The 21,574-nt window shown below is 38.4% G+C and overlaps 1 protein-coding gene across 5 annotated transcripts in view; it reads right to left on the bottom strand.

The window, feature by feature from the left end:
• Positions 1–21,574, bottom strand: part of NRXN3 (neurexin 3) — a 1,457,090-nt gene that overhangs the window by 137,061 nt on the left and 1,298,455 nt on the right. For 3 of the 5 annotated variants that reach the window (XM_006086965.3, XM_006086966.3, XM_006086968.3), the window contains one exon: positions 9,085–9,389. In XM_006086965.3, the coding sequence (XP_006087027.1) occupies positions 9,085–9,389 (305 nt within the window). Of the gene's footprint in view, positions 1–9,084; positions 9,390–14,611; positions 14,702–21,574 lie in introns of all 5 variants that reach the window. The other 2 variants (XM_023752494.1, XM_006086967.3) reach the window with 1 other exon arrangement.

Here is a 21,574-nt window from a genome sequence, read left to right as displayed (position 1 = left end):
TAGAGATTTAAAAGTAGGTTTTTAGGAGAATAAGAACTTTGGAACAGGAATAAGAAGAACAAATTAGAAGAGGGAAGTTGGTGATAGTGCATTTCCAAAAGGCTAGAAGCAGCTCTTGCTACTAGGATGACAAATAAGTCCTAAGGAAGAAGAATTAAAGGCCAGAAGCCATCAAGAACTATCTGGCCCAGCAGAGACAGAGTCATCTCTAGAACTCCTATTCTTAAGACCAAGATTCAAGAGCAGCAAAACCATGCTGATGACCATCCCCACTCATGAGCGGCACCATAGAGTGGGCCTCAAGGGGAGGGGGAGCAGGGTGCTTGGAAGTGAGATCCAACCTGTAAGTATTAAGTGTGTTCTCCCCGAGAAGGTACTGGTAGGTTGCCGCCCATTCATATGCTTCAACCAGTATTGATGGAGGGTTTTTTCTGTGCTACTGTGTTCTGAAATAAAGAGCTTGCCATCCTAGAACTCACAATGTAGTAAATAGAATAAACCAAAAACATGTGATACAATGTCAGGTACAGGTAACTGCTATGAGAAACAAAAAAGCAGGAGGTGAACTTACTTGAGAACTAGAGAGTTCTATTTTATAAAGCATGGTTGAAGAGGGTCTCTCTGGAAGTTGCCATATAGACAGAAGCCTGAATGAAGTAAGGAAGTGAATCCTGAAAATAGCTGGAAGAAGCTGCTTCAGGCAATGGAAATAGCAAGTGAAAAGACACAGCCTTGCTTGATATGTTCAAGTAGAACTGGGCCTTATCTAGGGTGCCCCAACATTCAGTTATCAATATAAATAATATTTTATTGCAATTTTAAAACTCAATATCAATGCAAAAATCCATGATAAACAAAATGTCAACACTTATACGCAGACAGGATCAGACTTTGCAATTGAATAAGCCTACATTACTCACCCGTCCCTAAAGCTAATACTATGTTCAAGTAAATTCAGGACTTGTGTGCCTAGAGCACTGTGCTAGAAAACAGCACAGAGAAATAGCAAGGAGGCTAACCACACACCACAGGTTAAGAATTTGGGCATTAGACTTGGCCAAGCAGTATGTTAGGTGATTAGAAAAAGCACCGGGAGCTCTAAAAATATTTGCGGACCTCCACAGTGAGTAGCCAAGAGCTGACCCCACGTCCCTTCCAGCTGTTCAGGTGGCTCAAAATAAGACCCAGCACTTGATCAGCAGTTCTGGTGGAAATTCCACCCTGGAAGTATTACAACCAAATTAGAAGAGCATCTCTACAATATCTCCTAGCAACTCACAGATTTCCAACCTATCCACAATGAGGACCTTCTCAGAGGACACTTTAAAATATATATATATTGATTTCAGAGGAAGACAGAGGGAGGAAAAGATAGAAACATTAATGATGAGAGAAAATCATTGATTGGTTGCCTCTTGCATGATCCCTACTGGGGATCAAGCCTGCAACCCAAGCATGTGCCCTTGACCAGAATCGAACTGGGGACCCTTCCGTCAGTAGGCTGACGCTCTATCCACTGAGCCATACCAGCTGGGGCAGAGGACCCTTTCGAAGTGGCTAAACTCAGCATTGGGAAGTGCAGATCTCACCCATTGAAATTAAAGTATTAAAGAGGGATGAACAGAAAACCACACTGTATTCTCTTCCCTAGCTTACTTGTACTGTCAACATGGAAGTCTTTAAGAGGGAGGTAAACACATCAAGTTTGTTCATTTGTTTTTAAGAACCATGCAATTCCAGAGAGAAAATGTCGCTGAAGAGTCCTTGCAGGTATTGAGTAAATTGGAGTCCAATTTCCTTCTCTCCAAATTATTCTGAGAGGGGAAAAGAAAGTACCTGCATAAGGGTAAGGAGAAGACAAGATATTTCTTGGCTGGCAGTGAAAGTCTAATTATTCTGACAAATCTTCGGTGCCTTCCCCAGTTATGAGGCTTGGCAGGAAAGAAGCAAGCCCTAGAGCCACACATTATGTAAGGCTGTTAATCAATATTAGTTGAGCGCTGATCCTAAAAATAAACTCCCCCTGGAGGCTCTGTTGTCTACTGGTAAAAGCGAGGGATTGAAAACTGTGAGGACTCCTTGTCTCATTTCTATGACGCTGGTGGCACCAGGGAAATGATGTTGGAGCCCAGAGGGGATAATTCTCTGGATAAGTAGAACTGTTCCTGATACAACATGATCTATATCCTATTAGAGCATGGCATTTGGGATAAGGTAGATTTATCTTGTATCCCAATCCAGGACAGTTTGACAAAGAAACTTGATAAAATTCAGTGTTCTAGTCAAAGTCAAAATGCCATTGATAGCAACATGCTGTAAAATGGGAGTGTCATATATTTTATGGAATCATATAAATTTTTAACTATCTGTTCTACAAACATGGCAGTTTCACATGCTTCACCCTGTGTGTAATAACTGTTCAGCAAAGTCAATTTTCACTCCAGAAAAATGAAAGAATCTCCCATGGAAATCTCTTGTAATTGAAGAGTTTGGGGCTTGGGTTCAATCTGTAACCCTTGAAGGAAATCCTGGGTAATTGTGGGTTTGTGTGGACATAGCAAAAAAAAATGGTCTTCTTGTGCTTATCCAAACAGAGAGGAAAGCTAATCTCTATGAGGTTCTATGAATTCCGGAAACTCTCTTGGATTGACAAGGTTTCCTAATGTCTCTAACGTTAGTGAAAACTTATAGGAAAAATCATCCATAGTCATATTTACTGGTATTCCTCAAAACAAGCCTATGTTATGCCCATTTACAGATAATGACATGAAGGCTTAGAAAGGCTAAGCAACCTACCCAGAGATACATGGCTGAGTAACTGGAAGAACACAGCTAAGTCCAAAGCAGAAATTCTGACTCTAAAGTCTGTTCTCTTCCCTTCAACATACTGGCACTCTATCTGGATCATGCGGTGTGAAGGATCAACTTTTTAATAACAAGTATGTGCTTTGTTTTGTTTTCTAATCATCACTATCAAGGCTAAAGTGTGCTTCTTACTATCTCCAGCTCAAAACTGAAAGCAGACCAGAAGAAGACTTTCCATCTAGGCAGTGCTACAAAGCCAGAAAAATTTTGGCTACTTCCTGGAATTTTTTAAAGTAGTTCACATTTGATCACCAAATTTGTGAGTTTGAGATAAGAATCAAATCTCATAAAGTTCTCAAGTCTTTCATTTCTACTGATAAACAGTATAGTTCCAATCCAGGCTGAGCATTGTAATTTTCTGGTAATTTTCTGGTACCAGGCAGCAGTGGCCAAAGTCAAAGTGACTTTATCAATGACACACACACACACACACACACACACACACACACACACATATAAATGGGTCATGATCAGTATCCTGCTAATAGCTTATAAATTATTCCAAATGGTGATATGCACAGAATACACTGAGTTCTTTCTTTACTGATAACTACTCAGTGTGGAGTCTTCAGGTAAGAGAATACACATTATTCTTGGAACTGTTTTTCTTTTGGCCCTTTTCCCTCTCACAGGAACATTCTGATCTTGGCGGCTGAAAGTTATCACTAAAAGACTCTTGTTTATTACTTTTGCCTTCTGTACTAAATGAGGACAAAGAAATTTGAATATAGACTGAGTTGAACTTTTCTACTTTAGAAGCTGACCTATCAGGGCAATGATAGTAACCTACTGACATTGGGTCAGCTATGATATAATGGAAAAGTCTTAACAATTGTTGGGCATTCCTGATAGTAAGACCCATGGGGAACCCAATTCAGTTCTCTCCTTTTGGTCCTCTTCCAATTGGCAGGGAGGGTTCAAGCCAAGACTGAGAATCTGTACCTCTTGTCTTTCACAAATCCCCTCTATGTTCTCTCTGTTCCAGTTGGAATTGGCTAACTCCCTTAAGAATTATCATCTCCGACTTTGACAATTTAGCTTATGACATTCAACCAACCTGGGATTTGTTGCTTTCACCGTGTATCCAATTGTTCTCATCTATAAGTTCCAGCTCCATACTTCCTCAGCCATGAGATCCAGCCAAGCCACCTCATATGCCACCCTCACTCCCAACATACCACTATTTGTAAGTCACTGCTTCATATTGATAGACCATGTCATGCCCTCTTGAACTCTAAGCTCCATGATGGCAAGGATCCTGAATTTCTTTTCTTTGTAACCCTGAATATATGTGTAGACATATTTCATAGCAGAACATAACCTCCAAGACCCATAGAAATCCAGGTTGATTTAAAAATGGAAGAGAAAGTAAAAGATGGGTGGTGGGGTATTAGAGACTAGAGATCTTATATATATATTTTTTATTTGCCAGTACTAATGTTAGCCTCCAAATTCTATTTCGACCCTCCTTCAAATGCCTATCCCCCAAAATCTCCACTCTAAACTACAGACACGACAACCAATAGAGATGACTGCATTTTCTGAGGTAAATTCTTGCTTGAGAGGGTATTGACTTGCATACAAAATGTTGGGGGCATAATGTTAAAATAAGCTTAAAACACACTCAGTTTTACAGTTCATGATGTACTCCTTTTAAGCATTTTACTTATATTAACTCAGTTATCCTCAAAACCATCACATGCTACAAGCACTAGTATTACCTTTTCATTGACCCTACTCCCCCAATTTTACAATGTGGTAGACTTAGGTTGGTTGCAAATTCCTGTCACTCTTCCTGTTGGAAGTGAGGCTTATGTCTCCCTCCCTGAAAGTGAGAAATGGCTGCTTTGACCATAGAAATGGTGTATGTGACAATGTGTCAGTTTCCAGGCTCAGGCTTTAAAAGTCTGGCAGTCTCTTCTTGTTCCTTAGAAAACTCTCTCTGAGAGCCCTGAGCCTCCATGAAAGAAGTCCTGCTACTCTGCTGGAGAGACCACATGGAGAGTCTTGGAAACTGCAGGGAGAGGGACATGGACCCAGCTGAGTCCAGTGCTTCCAGTTCACCCACCAAGGCACAAAGGCATGTGTGTGATGTCTGACCCTCCAGACCAGAGTAGACACTGGGTAACTCCAGTTGACTCCACATGGGGCCAAATAATTGCCTTGCTGAGTTCTGCCCAAATTCCTGGCCCACAAAAGTGTGATATCCAATGATATAGTTATCATGTTAAGCCACTAAGTTTAAGGGGAAAGTTGGTTTCATAGCAATAGTTAACTAGAGCAAATGTGACTAGCTAATATGAAGAAAAACTAGGTTCTAAACCCAGGCAATTCTGACTCCAAGCACATCCATTAATCATTCTGCTATAGCCTTTCCACTGGAAAAAAATAAAATTGTCCCAAAGCACACTGATCATTTTGGAGGAAAAGTGCTCCACAAGCCATGTCACTTCTAGTTGTTAGATGATTATAAGGTATGCAATAAAGCCTATCTTGTTTTTTATTTATTCAATAAATACTTACTGAGCACATTTTAAGTGCCAGACCTTTACTTGAGAATTATCACGTAGCTACCTGCTTTCTCATTATATCCATGGTCCTAAACCATGGATACAATCTAAATTATTATTATTATTACTAGAGGCCCAGTGCATGAAATTTGTGCCCTCAGCCCAGCCTGCCCCTCAGTCTGGGAGCCCTCATTGGATGTCCTACTGACAGCTACAGTCTGGCAGCAGAGGCTCAGAGCAGCAGAGGCTCAGAGCAGGCGTCCCGTGTGTGTGTGTGTGTGTGTGTGTGTGTGTGTGTCTATTGGGGCCTGCCCCCAGCCACGCCACATAGGCTCAGAGCAGTTGCCGTGTGTGTGTGTGTGTGTGTGTGTGTGTCTCTGCTGGGTGCCTGCCCCCAGCCACACCGTGGAGGCTTGGAGCAGGCGCCCCTCTCTGTTGATCTCTCAGGCTCCTGGCCTCCACTGCATGTTGTACTCTCCCTTGAGCTGTGGCCAGGGTGGGGTGCTGCCTGCAGGCCGCCCTTTCCTGCTCTGGGATTGCCGCAGCGACCCAGCAGCAGGCGCACACGGGGGAGCTGCCTGCAGGCTGCACTTTCCTGCTCTGGGATCGCTGTAGAGACCCAGGAGCAGGCCTTGCTGGGTGCTGCCTGTGGGCAGCGCTTTCCTGCTCACCGATGGCTGGATCACCAGGGCACCCAGGGTCACGCCCTGCTGGGTGCTGCCTGTGGGCGGCACTTTCCTGCTCTCTAATCGCCATGGGGTCCCGGCTGGGGGCGGGGCTTAGGCAGCACGGGGGGATTAGGTGGCACATGGGGTCCTGGCTGGGGGCGGGGCTGCACACAGGGCCCGGATGGTGGCTCATGCTGTCCTGCCCTGCCTGCAGTATGCAAATTAGCCGCCTCTTTGTTGGCAGCTAATTTGCATATCATGCTGATCAGCCAATGGGAGGTGTAGCGAAGGTATGGTCGATTACCATCTTTGTCTATTATTAGATAGGATTATTGTTGTTGCTGTTATTTTCATTATTATTATTTATTCAGGGAGCACCTAGAGACATACTTCTTAATATAGAATGAAGACCTGATGCTTGGGTACCATAGCTGTTAGTAATTCCATGGAGTACATGAAATTCACAAGTAAGTCTGTAACAAACAAGATTATCAGAAATATCAAAGCACCAGTTACTCCCAGGGGGGCCATATCAACTCAAAAACTTTTTGTTCACACTCACACAGTTAAGAGCATGACTGAAAGCACTTTCAGCCTTCTTTTGAATGGAACTCAACACTCCCCAAGGCCTACTGAAAAGAAACTGCTCAAATGATATCTTCTTAGCTTATGCTTTAAGAAGGAACCAGTAGATTTTTTGAACAACCAGGTCTTTATACTTTTAAATTCACATCCTTATTCTATTTTCACTGGAAGAGCTTCATTTTAGGACAATCCTGCCCTATAGATGTTATCAAAGCAAAGGAGGACAGAACAGAGTATTATCCAGAAAAGTGAATGATGGATCTGACAAATATGAAATCCAGTCTTCCCCAATTTCTTTCTCCCTTCTAAAGTATTTCCAAGAGATCAAAGCTTTATGAGTCCACTTTATCCAAGAAAACTAGCTGGATTAAACAGGGCACATTAGACTTTTGTGACTGACCTTCTTCACCCAAAGCCTTTAGAATTGTCCTAAACCATGAATATAATCCAAATGCTATTGGGTCCCTAGTCCTGACATAGGCTTGATGTGGTCTATAGAATGTACTCGAGATCAGAATAGGCTTGTATGTATTTACGCACCCTTAAAAACAAAGAGTGTCAACAGATTTATAACTTATTTTTATAGCCTTAGTGGAAGCAAAAGGAAAAACATGTAGACATAATCCAATTATGACTAGACTCAAAGGAAAAGAAACACACACTACACAGGAGGCTATCACACAGCCTCCAGCAGTCCACATCTACTAAAATGAGAACAGGTTCTATGATATTTAAGATCATAATCATTGGCAAGACTTTGGTCTTTTGTACCCTACACTTCCCCAGAAGCTCTGGCTCTCTCCGTTTGGAAAGACTACCCGATTTACTTCCATTTATGTATTTGCCACAAGATGGAAAGCCAAAAACCGATGATTACCATGGCTTAGTCCCTGAATCCGGGGTAACACTAAATCCTCTTGGGGGTCAGTGAAAATTGGGCCTTGCAAAAGATTATAGGAATAGCCATTGCGACAGAAAAAAAAGCCCTTTGCACTTCTGCTTCCCACAGAGTTAGTGGAATGTATTCTGACAGAAACAAAACAAGTCTGCCAAGACCTGTGCAGATAGAACTATGTTTTCACCAACAATAAACAGATCTGCTTTTGAGCTATAGAGAGTCATAATAGAAATATATATTGCCTTTTATCTTCTTTTCAGTGAGTAGAGTGAAGTGTCAAGAGTTATTGCTTTAATATCAGAGAAAAAGCTATTTTTTGGAGCATGTGTATAGGTATGCATGAAACAGCCCGTGGGACTAGGACACTGTTAGACTAACCAGGTTCTTGCACATAAGATTGTCCTGATGATATCATCAGTATATACAGCTGCAAATCATGCCTGTGAACTTATGGAAGAACTCTTTGGATACTTCTGCTCAATTAAAAGGAAAAAATAAGACAGCACATTTACCTTTACCTAACTCACATTAATTCAGAAGAATGGGAACACATAAGGGGTTTATGGATTATTGACTTTAAATTTATAATGCCTATTGAAGTTAATAGAAGGGTGATGTCAAAGACTCAATTGAACTCCTGCATAATGTCTTAAAACTAAGAAACTGAAAGGGAAGTACTGGTTTCTACTGAATTGTCTATAAATACTAACTAGGCTAGGGGTAATTTCCCCACAAGCAGTTAGAATGTCTTGTTTATGCCAGAGCATTTAAGGCTAATAACTTGATTAACCTTCTACCCACTACTAACTAGATTTATGAAATGTCAATGGAGTCAGCAAAGCATTAAGTTTTAGCTTGAGTGTAATTACTTTTAAGTGAAAACAAACAAACAAAAAACATTAGCACAAAATAAGGACTTCCTACATAGCTAAACTCAGACCTTCAAATTTTATAATGTAATTAGGGTCTTGATCAAATATAAAGAAAATAAAATGGACAAAAATAATGTGTAATTAATCAACACTGACTATCAAATACAGACTGTATGTCATAAGGATTAAACCTGTAGCTTCAGTTGCCCTTGATTTAATGCTACCCCTTGGCTTAAAAAAATGAACAGTTCTTATTCCAGCAAAGCCATCAGGAGGTTGTAAGAAAATTGCACTAGGATATAGTCTTTCCTATGATAACACATTTTACTTTCCCCCTTTTTCCTTTTTACTATTGAAAATAAAGGTAATAAAATAAGAGCAGGGAGTATTTCATACTGAAATTAGCTTTTTGAATAATAGCTTTCCCATTTTGAATAATATATTTACCATTTCAATAATAAATATGATAGGCATGGTAACCAATGAGTGCACCCAAGACTTTGTAACTTCTTTAGCAATGACTTTGTCTTTCTCTATTCCAGGTCTTATTACTATGAGTATCTGTAGGCATCCTTCCTATAAACATAGTAATTCACATTCTCTCAATATGTAGTAACACCGACCATCATAGCAATGTCTCAAAGATAAAAAATGCAAAACCAATTAATAGTTGGAGAAATACTTACCTGAATGCTGGCTGTTGAGCGATTCTTGCGGGTTGTGGTAGTAGCCATTGTAGTGGTGGTTTCCATGACAGTGGTAGACATTTCTGGTGGCATGGCAGTTGTCTGTGTTCCCAAGATTGATGGGACTTCTCCCACCAGCCGGACACTTCCATTGATTTTAATATTGGGGTTGTTCTCAGCTGCCATGTTCAATACTTTCAAACCATCGTAATAGAGCCCAGAGAGCTGGCCTTGGAAGAGGCGTCCTCTGTCCTTTCCGCCAATGGCTATTTGCGCCTGGGTGTTGAAGATGGTTAACTGCCGGCCTAGTGGATTAGGTGGAGGAAACATCATTATTCCCATACATTTTCTCTCTTTGCCTTGCCTGGTCTAAATGAACCAGGTCTAAAAACAGGCTTCCTTGAGTAATTGAAGGGGAGAAAATTAGATAATAAAAATTCAATACAGATATTGGCAAGTAACATTTCATTGTGTTTATCCCTTCCACTGTCTAGCTGAATATCCTAGGTATCTGACTAATCAAGTCTCTATTTCTTTATTGTGAGGAAGGAGAACCTTGGTTCAATAGTGAATAGTATTGTAGTCTTCTCAATAAAGTAGTTGTGGACAAAAAAAAGAAACCCCTAAATCAGATGATGATAATAATAAACCATTAATGCCTACTTTATTGATTTGTTACCTACAAAGTACATAACAACTAAAAAGAGTTATATATGGCAAACAAAAACCTTGTGAGACACTCATCCCACTGAATTAAAAAATTAGGTCTGATAATTACATTAAATTAACTGAAATTAAATTCCAGTTAAGAGATTTGGATTCATTGCATACTTAGAAAAAGTGAACAGTCAGTCACCAAACACCTTATTTTCTAGGAATCTTCATAGTACATAATATTCTATCTATACTTGCTGTTCAATTAACACCAAGACAAATCAATTCTTACCTCTATAAATGTTGAGGTAAGGAGATTATGGTCACACAACTAAATCTCTCCCTAAAATATGGAGAATAAGTAGGCATTGATATGTTCCTGAGATGGGGGAAGAAGAAAGTGTCATTCCAAGTCAATATATTTTAAATGGGGGGTATGGACACTAAAAAAAAGTAACATAAAATTCCTTAAAATTATATCAAGATATATTAATGGACTAAAGGGTATCAGTAGCTCAACTTACTTGAGGTTCCCATTTGGGGAACGATTTATGCTTCTGTGAATAGGAAACTCTCAGAATGAAATCATGGCAGAATAGAGTTCAGAATAGTGTAACTCAACTTATCTTCCTCCAAAGTACTTCTAAATCTTTCCAAGAAAAACAACAATAACAAATAGCTTTTTAAGCCATGTCATTATTTCTCTAGATTATTTTCGTCTGCTTTTCTATCTAGAGAAGGAGGGGGAGACTTACTAATGGAATGAAATATATTCTTTTTAAAATTTTCTCCACTTTAGTCAGTGATCAAACAATGGTCCACTCATTCCTAAATCTAACCCTCTGAAATATTTTAGCTGTAAATGACTAGAAACAATGGTGTTATTCTTGCCTGATTAATAAAATAGAGTATATTTTTAAAGATTGAGGTTTTTGCTTCACAATCTCTAATATGAACAAAGGCAACCTGTGATGTTTCAGCTTTTAATGCTACTACTATTACATGGTCTTTAAGTCTACACAATGGTTAGCTATTCTTTATTTTCTGGTTTATAATGTGGAATACCTTCTCAACATATAATAATGGACAAATGGAAGAGGCAGAGAAAGGAAAACACATCTGCTCAGAGGGAACTCATTATACAAGACTCAACTCCACTCATTGGACAACTCTTCAGGGCATGTCAGTGAAGTATGATTTACAAGTAATACACCTTGGGAAGCTTTGAACACTGCAGGATGTGGAACTAGCCAGATAATTCTGTTATAGTGAAAAGGATATGAACTCTATAAAGATATCTGGAGTATGGAGATATAATCTTCTGGCCTTAATAATAACAGAAATGTCCAGAACCTAAGGGTGCAATCAAAATAGATCTAATAGATTTCCATTACTTTTTCACCAATTCCTTTGGTGCCCTGTGCATATGCATCATTGCTTGTCCTTTGACCTATCATTTCTCACAAAGCACACAGCAAAACGTTCAAAGCACAATAACAGTGGAGTCATATCTTTACTGTGTTTTTTTGTTTTGTTTTGTTTTTTGACAACAGCTTTTTCTGATAGCTTTAAGCTTACTAGAAAATAAATGCCATGATGGGAGGGGAGAATAAATATGCCCTCAACCTCACATAGGCAATTGTGGCAGCTTAAGTTAATACATAAGAGCATAATAGGAGATATCTAGGACTAAAATTCAGTATCTTATATCAGATAGCCCCAATACCAAGCGATAATGTCCATTCATACAACTGTTGTCCAACTATAATGTTTATTCATCTCCTTTTTTGTATATAGTCCACTACTGATGATCAATAAATGGCTCTGATTATAGTTGGAACATTGTATTACTTCTAGTATTCCTGAAAGTACTTCACATCTATTGTAGTCTTTATCTATTTTCCTGGTGCTATTATCCTGCCAATGCTTAAAAAATAAAAAATAAAATAATTTTTTAAAGGCTTAGAATTGAAATGCAAACTAGAATTACACTGGCTAGAAATGATGGATCTCTTTTATTCCAGTTGACATTATTCAGGTTCATAAAGTGGCCTTTGTTTGTTCAAGACTGACCCAAGCACGGAGAAAGGAGAGACATTTCCTGGGCTCTAAGATTAAGACACTGCCCTACTTCTGGCTATTGCTGCTTTCTCAGAAAGAGCTGGCTAATCAGTTCTTAAGAATAAAGCACTGGTTGGGTAAGACAGGGAAGAGGATGTCTGTGCTTCAATTTTATATCAGACCACACTGGAAATATTTGAATTTTTGTTTGATTCTCTGTTTGATGCTCTATTTTTGGCTAGATCTGCTTTCATTCTATTTTGAAATAGTCCTCCTTACCATGAATTAGGTGGTTAACAATAAACTGGCTACTACTGAAGTAATAGTGGGATAATCTAAGTCTCCTGCCACCTCTTCCTCTGATCAATTTCTCTCTCTCTGTGAAGCAGGAGTAAGTGAATAAGCAAGATACAGCCATCACCACCCTCTCCCTCTGAAGGATATGAGGACTGATGAGAAAGTTTCATCACATGCCCAAGATTTCTTGAAATCAACGCCAGTCTCATTATTGTTACTGATTATGGTCAATCATGTTTTTGTGTGTGTGATCATGTTATCTACATGTATATCTTGAAATGAGAATTGTTCTATCACCAATTATAAAAAAATTGGTTCTAACACCAGTACATAATTTATAGCAGGTTACTTTTTATTTTTTGTTGTGGGTGCCACCGTCTTGGAAGTCATTCATTATTGCCTCATTTGGACACCACGTTCACATATGGCTTAAATGAAATCTTTACATGTTTCCAAGCCAGTGTTGCACAAAGACTAATTAATTAAACCTCAGAACACCCTTGGGGAATAGGCAGTATTATTTATCCTCTCCTCTGATGGGAAATCTGAGCTATACAGAGGTTAAATGGATTGTCTAAGGTCAGGAAGTCAGTCGATAGTAGACAGAGCCAGAAAACAGACTGGGAGTGCTGTGCCCCAGACCTCTTCCCCAGTGACAGAGGTCAATGTAAAGAGGCATTCCCAGGACTTCCTGACCCATCTGCCTAGTCATCCTTCTGTCTTTACCTTTTTATACTCATTGCCTGTACAAGGTTTTTTGCTATATATTTGCAATTTATTTTGAAGGAAAAGTAAGCTAGGCAGAGGAAGGGTTAAAGCAATAGAATGAATGGACGTTACTCACCTAAATTACCAACTAAGTAATTTGTTAAAATACTGTAGAGGAAAAAAGACCTTCCAGTTTGCAAATAATTTGTTTCAATCATACGTGCACATATAAAAACATGTACATATTTGATGAAGATATTAGAATGCCTCCCTCCATCTCACCTGAACCACCCCTGGCCCTGCCCCCCCCACCCCCATTTGTTGCATGTTTGAAAGCATCCTTTTATATGAAAACCAACTGATAACAATGCTATTGTGAGGAAAACTAAAAGCCTACTAATAACTTTATAATGGTTTATACAAATGAAAATGCCTGGCATGCTCTTAAACTTAGACTTCAAAAGGCAATGAAGTAAAATAAAATAGTATTAACATAAAATTGAAAGAAACAAAAAAGTTCTCTCAGGCACATGAGACTCAGACATGCATCTAATTTTCATTTCCTTTTTAAAAAGTGAGGCAATCATCATATTTAAATGTTAAAGGGACTTTAGGAGCTGGTGATTACTAGACAAAATTATTTGCTTTTTAGAGTTATTCTTAATTTATTTTTAATTAGACCACATACATTAAAACAGGGCAAACAATTAAGACTCAGTGAGAATTTTCTGTGTTTAAAGGTGCAAATGTTTCACCCTTTAAAACTGTAGTAGCTCTTTGATTTTTAAGTTATATACTAATATACCCAATTACTTGTTATGTGTAACTCTATCAAATCTCTATGTATTTTAAAAATTCATTGAAGGTCTGGAGACCAGAAAAGCTTATACTGGCTCAGGAAAGATTAGAATAAGTAGCTTCTTAAAGAGAGGAACTTTCCTTTGTAGAGAGACAATGGTTTACATCCCAACAAACAGAAACCACACAGAAAATTCTAACATCTGGTAAAACTGCTGCCCTCTCTTATTAGCTATGTGGTGATTTTCTTTGGCAAATCAGAAACTGCTGTTTTGCCTCTTATGAGCCTTTCCTTTTCCAACTCGTTGCCCTAACCACTTACACTTTTGTTGCATAATATCCAGTACAGGAGGTATCACACAACCGAAGTGTAAAATAGGTTTGTGTTTGTGTTTAGTTTCCGTCAGTGACTAGGACACAATTAATCTCTTATGAAACCCTTTTGCCTCTGTATGGTCGCATTGAGAGGCAAAATTCATCTTTCTCTTTCTTTTCATTGTTTATAAAAAGATGTTCAAAAAGAACACTCCTCTTCTTATAACACTTGTGTTTAAGCAGTTTAAGTTAGCAGAATCTATGATTTTTTTTTGTTAGACAGTAAAGCCGAAACAGCCTCAAGATGGAAGTTTAAAAAGCACTTTTGAAATTTCTTTAGAAAGCTTTGGTATAAGAGGCTATTTAAAATAAATTAACAAATAATGTCATGCAGTGGTTAAGTTGCCATAATACATTTCTTTTTTAGAGGTTCCTGGAATTTTTTTTGTTTGTTTGTGGCTGTCACACTGATAGCAAACGAGATGTTAGTCCCTTTAACTGTATTTTAATGGCAATGTATTATAGCATGATTTATCAACATATGGCAGGTGGAAGCTGACACAAATTATAATGAAAATTAAAACAGTCATTTATGCAGCAGGCGATTATCATTTAAGGAACATTTATTTGCAGGCTTTAAAAATGCGGGTTTAGAATCAAATGAATTTAAAATGAAAGTTTTAACGATGGTTACCTTTTTCCTGCAGCCACTCCTCTACGGGCCGGTTATATTTGAAGGGGATTTTCTGTTTTACCATTTGGAAGCGTTCATTATCAGTGTTGCCTTTAAAGTTTAAAAAACAGCTTAAAGAACAATCTGAAAAGTCAATAAGTCATGAAAAAACATCCTATTTTTTTGTTTGTTTTATGAAGTTTTTAGAGCTAGATATCAATTTATCTTTAGTAGAGGTGGAGTTGAAATCACTCTGTCCTTGGTGACAGGTTTGACATCAGGTTAGTCTTAGCTATGCAGTGCTCCGCCGGGTGTTGGACACATGGCATGGGATGGGAATCAGTAAGAGGTGTGCCCATTGATAAAGATGGGTTGACCTTCACTCGTTTCCATCTCACTCCAGCTGCATCTTAATTGGGTCAATGGAGGCAGGAGGCTCTCCCTGAACTATGAGAACTTAACCTGCCAGATCGGCTTTATAATGTGGGAGGGGACATCAGTCAGGCATGCTCTATCCTCACTACTGTATCCTATTAGAAGCACGGTCCACATATTCCTTATTCTACTCTAAAGTGTCAGTAGCTGTTCTACCTTCTGGCACAGGGAAGCCAAAGAAGGCCATTAAAGTCTTGATGGCCAAGGAAGACTCCTTATTCCATAAAGGAGGCCTGGCATCCCATCAACTATGTTAAATAGGTAGTGTCTTACAGATGGCTCTTACTGTCTCTACTCCCTTGTCTATATTTGTCTATATCTATAAATAAAAACAGCCATACATATAATGAGATAACCTCTAGAGGCTTTTAAGCGCCTATGCTTTATTACTACTAATAGATGCAGGCTTTATATGTTTACCTTCCTCTTTCTTATCTTCCTGTGAGAGGTACTTCCTGAACAAACATCCATTCCTAAAGCCTGTTAGGGACACTTCTCCCAAGCATAAAATATCTAATCAGTTTCAAACCTCAGACATAATGCATTTAACTGCTGGCATGCGCCCTTCTTCATTTCATAACTGTTACCACCCCTGGATGGTTTCTATCCTTAGAACAGAATTGGAGAGTGGTGTTGTGGAAATATATCCCTAATGAATATGCTTCAAATCACCAAATAATGAAACTATGCTTTGGGAGCTATCTCATCAACCAAACTCACAGATATCAAGCAGAAACTAGTGAGTTATACTTCATTACTTTGGACCCACAGCCCTATATTAGAACTTAGGGAATCCCATTCTAAATTACCAACATTAAAAACAAAATCAAAATCTTAAAACAGGTGGCTTGGAAACCATTTACAAGAAATTTCTAAAAGCCAGAAAGAATATTAGAATTAAGTATATCATCAGGCCATGTGCACAGAAGCTTGCTATGAGTCTCAGGGCCAGCTCCATATAGGGGTTATTGCTGGCAGGTTCCACATGTGAGGAAATGCATGCCTGCCTTCCATGATGGGTAGGACAGGAAAGAATAGTAGGGCAGGAAAGAGTGGCAGTGTTTGGACAAGGTCCCCATTAATTTCTCCTATGAATACATTATTCTATGAAGCTGACTCATTATTCTATAAAACAACAAAAATTTGCATATTGTTAAAAACTCTGAAAGATGGAAGGTCATTTGGAAAATCAAATTGGTTTAAATTGCCACATTAACATTGTTCTTAGACTCTTTTCATGTTCTTGTTGGTTTTTATAAAAGAGGCAACTATGGATCTGTTTCCAGCCTACATTATGGGACCCTAACTGGCTGGCATACAGCATACTATATTGACATATCAAAGGATAAAGGGCACTGAATGGAGAGAACTATCAATAATATTGGATTGGAGTGATAATTTAAAAATTTCCTCAAAATATATTTTTCACAAAAAAGGGGTACATGCTAGGAGGAAAAGAAGAAAATGAAAGGCAATCTAATCTCTCTGTTTAATTAAATCTATGGTAAAGGAAGTTAGTTGTATCTGTTAATAAAGCTACTGATTAGCGATAGGTCATTATGATGATCCTTTGTAGATCTGGGTACTCAGCAGTCTAATATAAAATAAAGTTGGGTACATTCTCACATGTCTTCATAGAAAAGAAACACTTTTTTAAAGTAGAATATATATCTATAACTCTTAATCCTACCCTAAAGTAGACAAATATCATCCAAGGCATGTCATCCATCTTCATAAGCTTTGACCCCTCTCAAGTTTTAGACATGACAACAGTATACTGAGAAATGGAAAATGGGTCATGTCAGATCCACTTGGAATATATGCCATTACTTTGGGTTTTCTATAATTGTCATTGCTGGCCCCAACATTAAATATATTAATGGCCTTTACTCACTGTGCAATGTATTAGTGAAGTCAATAGCAAATCTAAAGCTAAATATTCTTAGTAACATGCAGGGAAAATCTTAAGTGACCAAAGTTCCCAAATTATCAGAGTTCTACATGCACCAAATTAGTGAATTAAGAAGCTGCATTGATTACTTCCTCCAAATACCTGGGGCTCTTGGTCATCCTAAGCATCCCTTCCTCTCCCCGCACTCTCTTTTAAACATACTGCTCTAAAGGAAATCATTTTGGAACATGATATAGGCTAGAAAAAGGGAAAACTATGTTGGACAATTAAAGGTGATATGTTAGGAGGACGGCATAGCCACAGTTCAACATTACACCCTTCAAAAAGTGAAAGAGAGAGAGAGTCATTCTTCTCCACCTCAGCTTTAAAGACATTTAGAAAAAAGTTTTAAGTTCTCCACACCAGATTGATGGTATCTGTCATTAAGGATAGTGATCTTGCATACTGTTAAAAGCTGTGAAAGATGGAAGGTCATTTGGAAAACCAAATTGGTTTAAATTGCCACATTAACATTATTCTTAGTTTCTTTTCATGTTCTTGTTGGTTTTTATTTTAATTTATCTCAAACAAGTGATCTGTTTTAGAAACAAGTGCATAAGAATGAGTTCATTTGCCCCGAGCTCCATTTGCTAGACTGATTGAAGAGCAAAAAACCTTCTAAATATAAGAATTCATACATAGGGACTACTCTGAAAACTGAGCAAGCCTCATCAAATTCATATACATTCATATTAAATCCTTAATAACATTCTGTTGTACATTTAAGATAGAAACAGTATAAAAATTTAAACAAAGAGTGAAATAAATTCTCCAACAGAAAGTGATGCTATCCTCAAGAAAGGATGGTCTTGTGAATAGTAATGTCATAATGTCATTAAGAGGAAGCAAGTGTGCATTACTAATTAGACCCCCAAAATGTAATGAGTTCAGTTCTCTACCACACTGAGAAACCTTTAAGTTGCTCAAAGAGATCTTCAAATATATAGTTCTTAAATTACTTATGTGGATCTGACATTCACCTACATGGAACTGAGTTTTAGAAAAAATATTAGTCATATTTTATTTTCCTTAAAATAAATGTGTATATCACCATTCAATTTTGATCAGATATTGATATCTTTATGCCTCCTATGGTAACTTGCAATTGTATTATTGATTCTATTATTTAAATATCAACTCCCAGAGACACATACAACATGCACTGTTGAATTATAAAATTGTGAAAAGCATACTACTCTGAGGTAAGATTATTAAGGCCCAACTGGCTCATACACATACCTCCCACAATTATACAGAAATATTTTATGTTTTCTACACTTGGGTGAACCCATTTGAGTTAAAAGAAAAAGAGAACAGAGGAAGATAAGACAAAGAAATCAAGTGATTCTTGAATAGTTATTAATACATCAGTCTCTATTTATGGTCCCAAAAGAAAATTTGAAATATGTTGATAGTCCCAAAGAAGTAAAATATCTTCAATTAAAGAACTAAGAGAGGAAAAACTATTTTTATTTCTTTTTTAAAAAAGATTGATTTTGAGAGAGAGAGAGAGAGAAACATCAATTTGTTTTTTCCATTTATTTATGCACTCATTGTTTGATTTTTGTATGTGCCCTAACAAGGGATTGAACCCCCAACCTTGGTGTATTGGGAAGACACTCTAACCAACTGAGCTACCCAGATATTGCTCATAAAAAACAACAACTCCTGTATAGCACAGAAAATAACTTTTATAGCACCATTTTTGCACTCTACTTGTCTAAACATTGATCCTATTCATTAGACATTATACTAATTTCTTAAAATCATAATCAATACAGCATAGAAGCTAAGACCATGGGCTTTGGAGACAAACTTGGCTTTGAATTCTAACTTTATTATTTACTAACCGTGTGATCTTATACAATCACTTAGCCTCAGTTTCCCTATTTCACAATTCACCATAGAATTTGGTATAGGATAAGAAATAGAGCATATGCAAAACCTGAGATATGAAAAACCTTCAATTTATTTAAACAATTATCATTGATATAATTTAACTCTTTCCTAATGAGATGAATAAAGTACATTGGCTCCATGGTGCACTTCCACTCTCTCAGAACTTTACCAGGCCTCCATTCTAAGGAAGGATCACCATATCCATTTGGTCCCATAAAGTTGTCACCCAAAGATCAACTGGTCACAGAAAATGAAACATCCTAAATCTCTCCTAAATCTCTTAGGTGTTGCTTTTTGTATTTCCATAGCTTCTAAAATATACTCAGCTAACCCTGTTTCCAAAACGAAGTGGGTTTTAAGCTCAATTGAAAGTAAAAGAGCAATTCAAGCATTGACAAATGTGATTTCCAAGTCCAGCCACAGGTAATGATGATATACCACTGCTAAGTTGAGGAAGAGTGGCTTAAAGGTTTGGGCAATTTGCACTAGGCTGGCATAAAATGCTTTCTTGCAGGTAGACTATTAATACCATCTGAAATACTGTCAAGCACGTGGCCAGGCTAAAAGAAATATAGTAACAACATTCATCTGTGCAAAATTAATGCCAGAGGTATTTCTGTATTTTGGTGCGAGTCCTGAAATAAAAGAAGGAACAGTTTTCTGTATTGTTTTGTTGACATAAAAAAATGAGAGTATGGGTCTAATGAACAGTCAAAGAGTAAATATTACATATTGGAGCCAGAGGCAAAAGAAAATCGATGTGGGTAGGCTTAAGTAGTAGGGATTTTCAGAGGTTCTTACTATGTCTCTCTCCCCAAAGAACACTTTGTGAGTTTCAAAGCAAATCTAGACACTAAAGAAAAGGTACTGGGAAAACTCTCTGAGCTCAGCTCTGGTCTTGTTCCCAACATTGACCCAGACAAATACTCTTAGAGTCAGAAAGGGGAGTATTATGCTACCCAAAGGGCATCTGGAATGTTTGGGCCCTTGTAAGTGATGGATGGACCTCAACAAAAACCTAATATCTTATATTTATAAAGTGCCATTAGATCAAGGAGTTCAAAATGCAATTATAAGCATCATTACATTAATCCCCACAACACACCTTTGGGGCTGAGGAAGAAAAAAAACAAACCTATTTATATGTTGTGAGCCTTGATCCTTTAGTGTGCCAAGGTAAATAAATTAATCTCTTGGAGCAGAAAACTGATCAGCTGGGGTAAGTAAATTAATAGAACCAGAGTACAAGGGCATTATTAAGTAGGGATATTCTCCAGACTCAATTAAGTAATCCCATGAGCCAGGGAGAACCACATCTCTGAAGTGATGAGACATTTGCCCCTGGGAAACAGTGTTTATCATCCAGGCATACCCAGACTTAACTGATGAAGCTCACTGCCTCATGTCCTCTGGATATGTCCAGAAATAGAAAATATACATGGACAGACATACAGGTGTGGGTGAAAGTAAGTTTATAGTAGTGAGTATGCCAAACACACAGTTTATTATGTATTACTAGTGGCCTGGTGCACGAAATTTGTGCATGGGGGGGGGAGTGGTAGGGGGATGCCCCTCAGCCTGGTCTGCACCCTCTCCAATCTGGAACCCCTTGGGGGATGTCTGACTGTTGTTTTAGGCCCGATCCCTATAGGATCGGGCCTTAACTGGCAGTTGGACATCCCTCTCACAATCTGGGACCACTGGCTCCTAAATGCTCACCTGCTTGCCTTCCTGACCGCCCCTAACCACTCTGCCTGCTGGCCTGCTCGCCCCCAACGGCCTCCCCTACCAGCCTGCTCACCCCCAACTGCCCTCCCCTGCTGGCCAGATCACCCCTAACTGCCTCTGCCTCGGCCCCACCACCATGGCTTTGTCTGGAAGGATGTCCAGAAGGTCTCCTGGTATAATTGGCATATTACCCTTTTATTAGTATAGATTATGTATTAATTATTGTATTAGTTATTTGTATTACAACTGTAAACCTATTTTTGCTCACCCCTGTATTATCATGTCCTTCCTATATCAAAGTCATAGTATCAATTCACCAAACAATGCTGGCTCCAACACGAGTGAAAAGAGCATTGGCTGTGAAGTCAGACAGACATTAGGTGTGTTCTTATCTTAGACATTTACCAGCTCTGTGCACTTGGACAATTTACTTAATCCAGATGCCTCAGTTTCTTCATTTGTTCAAAAAAGATATGGAGATAATAATGCCTATATTGCCAGATTTTAACTAAATTAAATGTTATATTCCAGGCAAGGACTTAGCTTGGGAAGTAGCAAGAGACTGGGAATGGGGAGTCTTTGGTTAATTTTAATTCTCAGGATCTTTCCCTAACATGTGTCTAAGGTTCCGACATGGAAGATCTTTCTCCCAATCAACAGCAAAGATGAATGAGTGTGTATATGGTTGGAAGAGTGGGGAGGATCCCAACCTGGAGAACCCTCCAGAACTCTTCCAGTCTTGATGTTTCCATTGAATTCCGGTCTCTGCCTATGTTCTCTTACTGATATGCCTATATGCATTCAGTCCTCATGTTTGAATACCAGGTAGACTAGGGGATGAAAATTGGAACTATGCTAGAGATGTAACCCAGGTGCTCTATGCACAGCTAACCACATGTTCATGTCCTTATTCCTGGACCTTTGTCAAGACTGGCTGAAGTGAGTTTGCATGCAAACACATTAACATTAAA

This window comes from Myotis lucifugus, unplaced genomic scaffold (genome assembly GCF_000147115.1).
Source record: "Myotis lucifugus unplaced genomic scaffold, Myoluc2.0 scaffold_34, whole genome shotgun sequence".
NCBI lineage: Eukaryota > Metazoa > Chordata > Mammalia > Chiroptera > Vespertilionidae > Myotis > Myotis lucifugus.
Note: the sequence above shows the minus strand (reverse complement) of the source record. Positions and strands in the feature narration are given on the sequence as shown.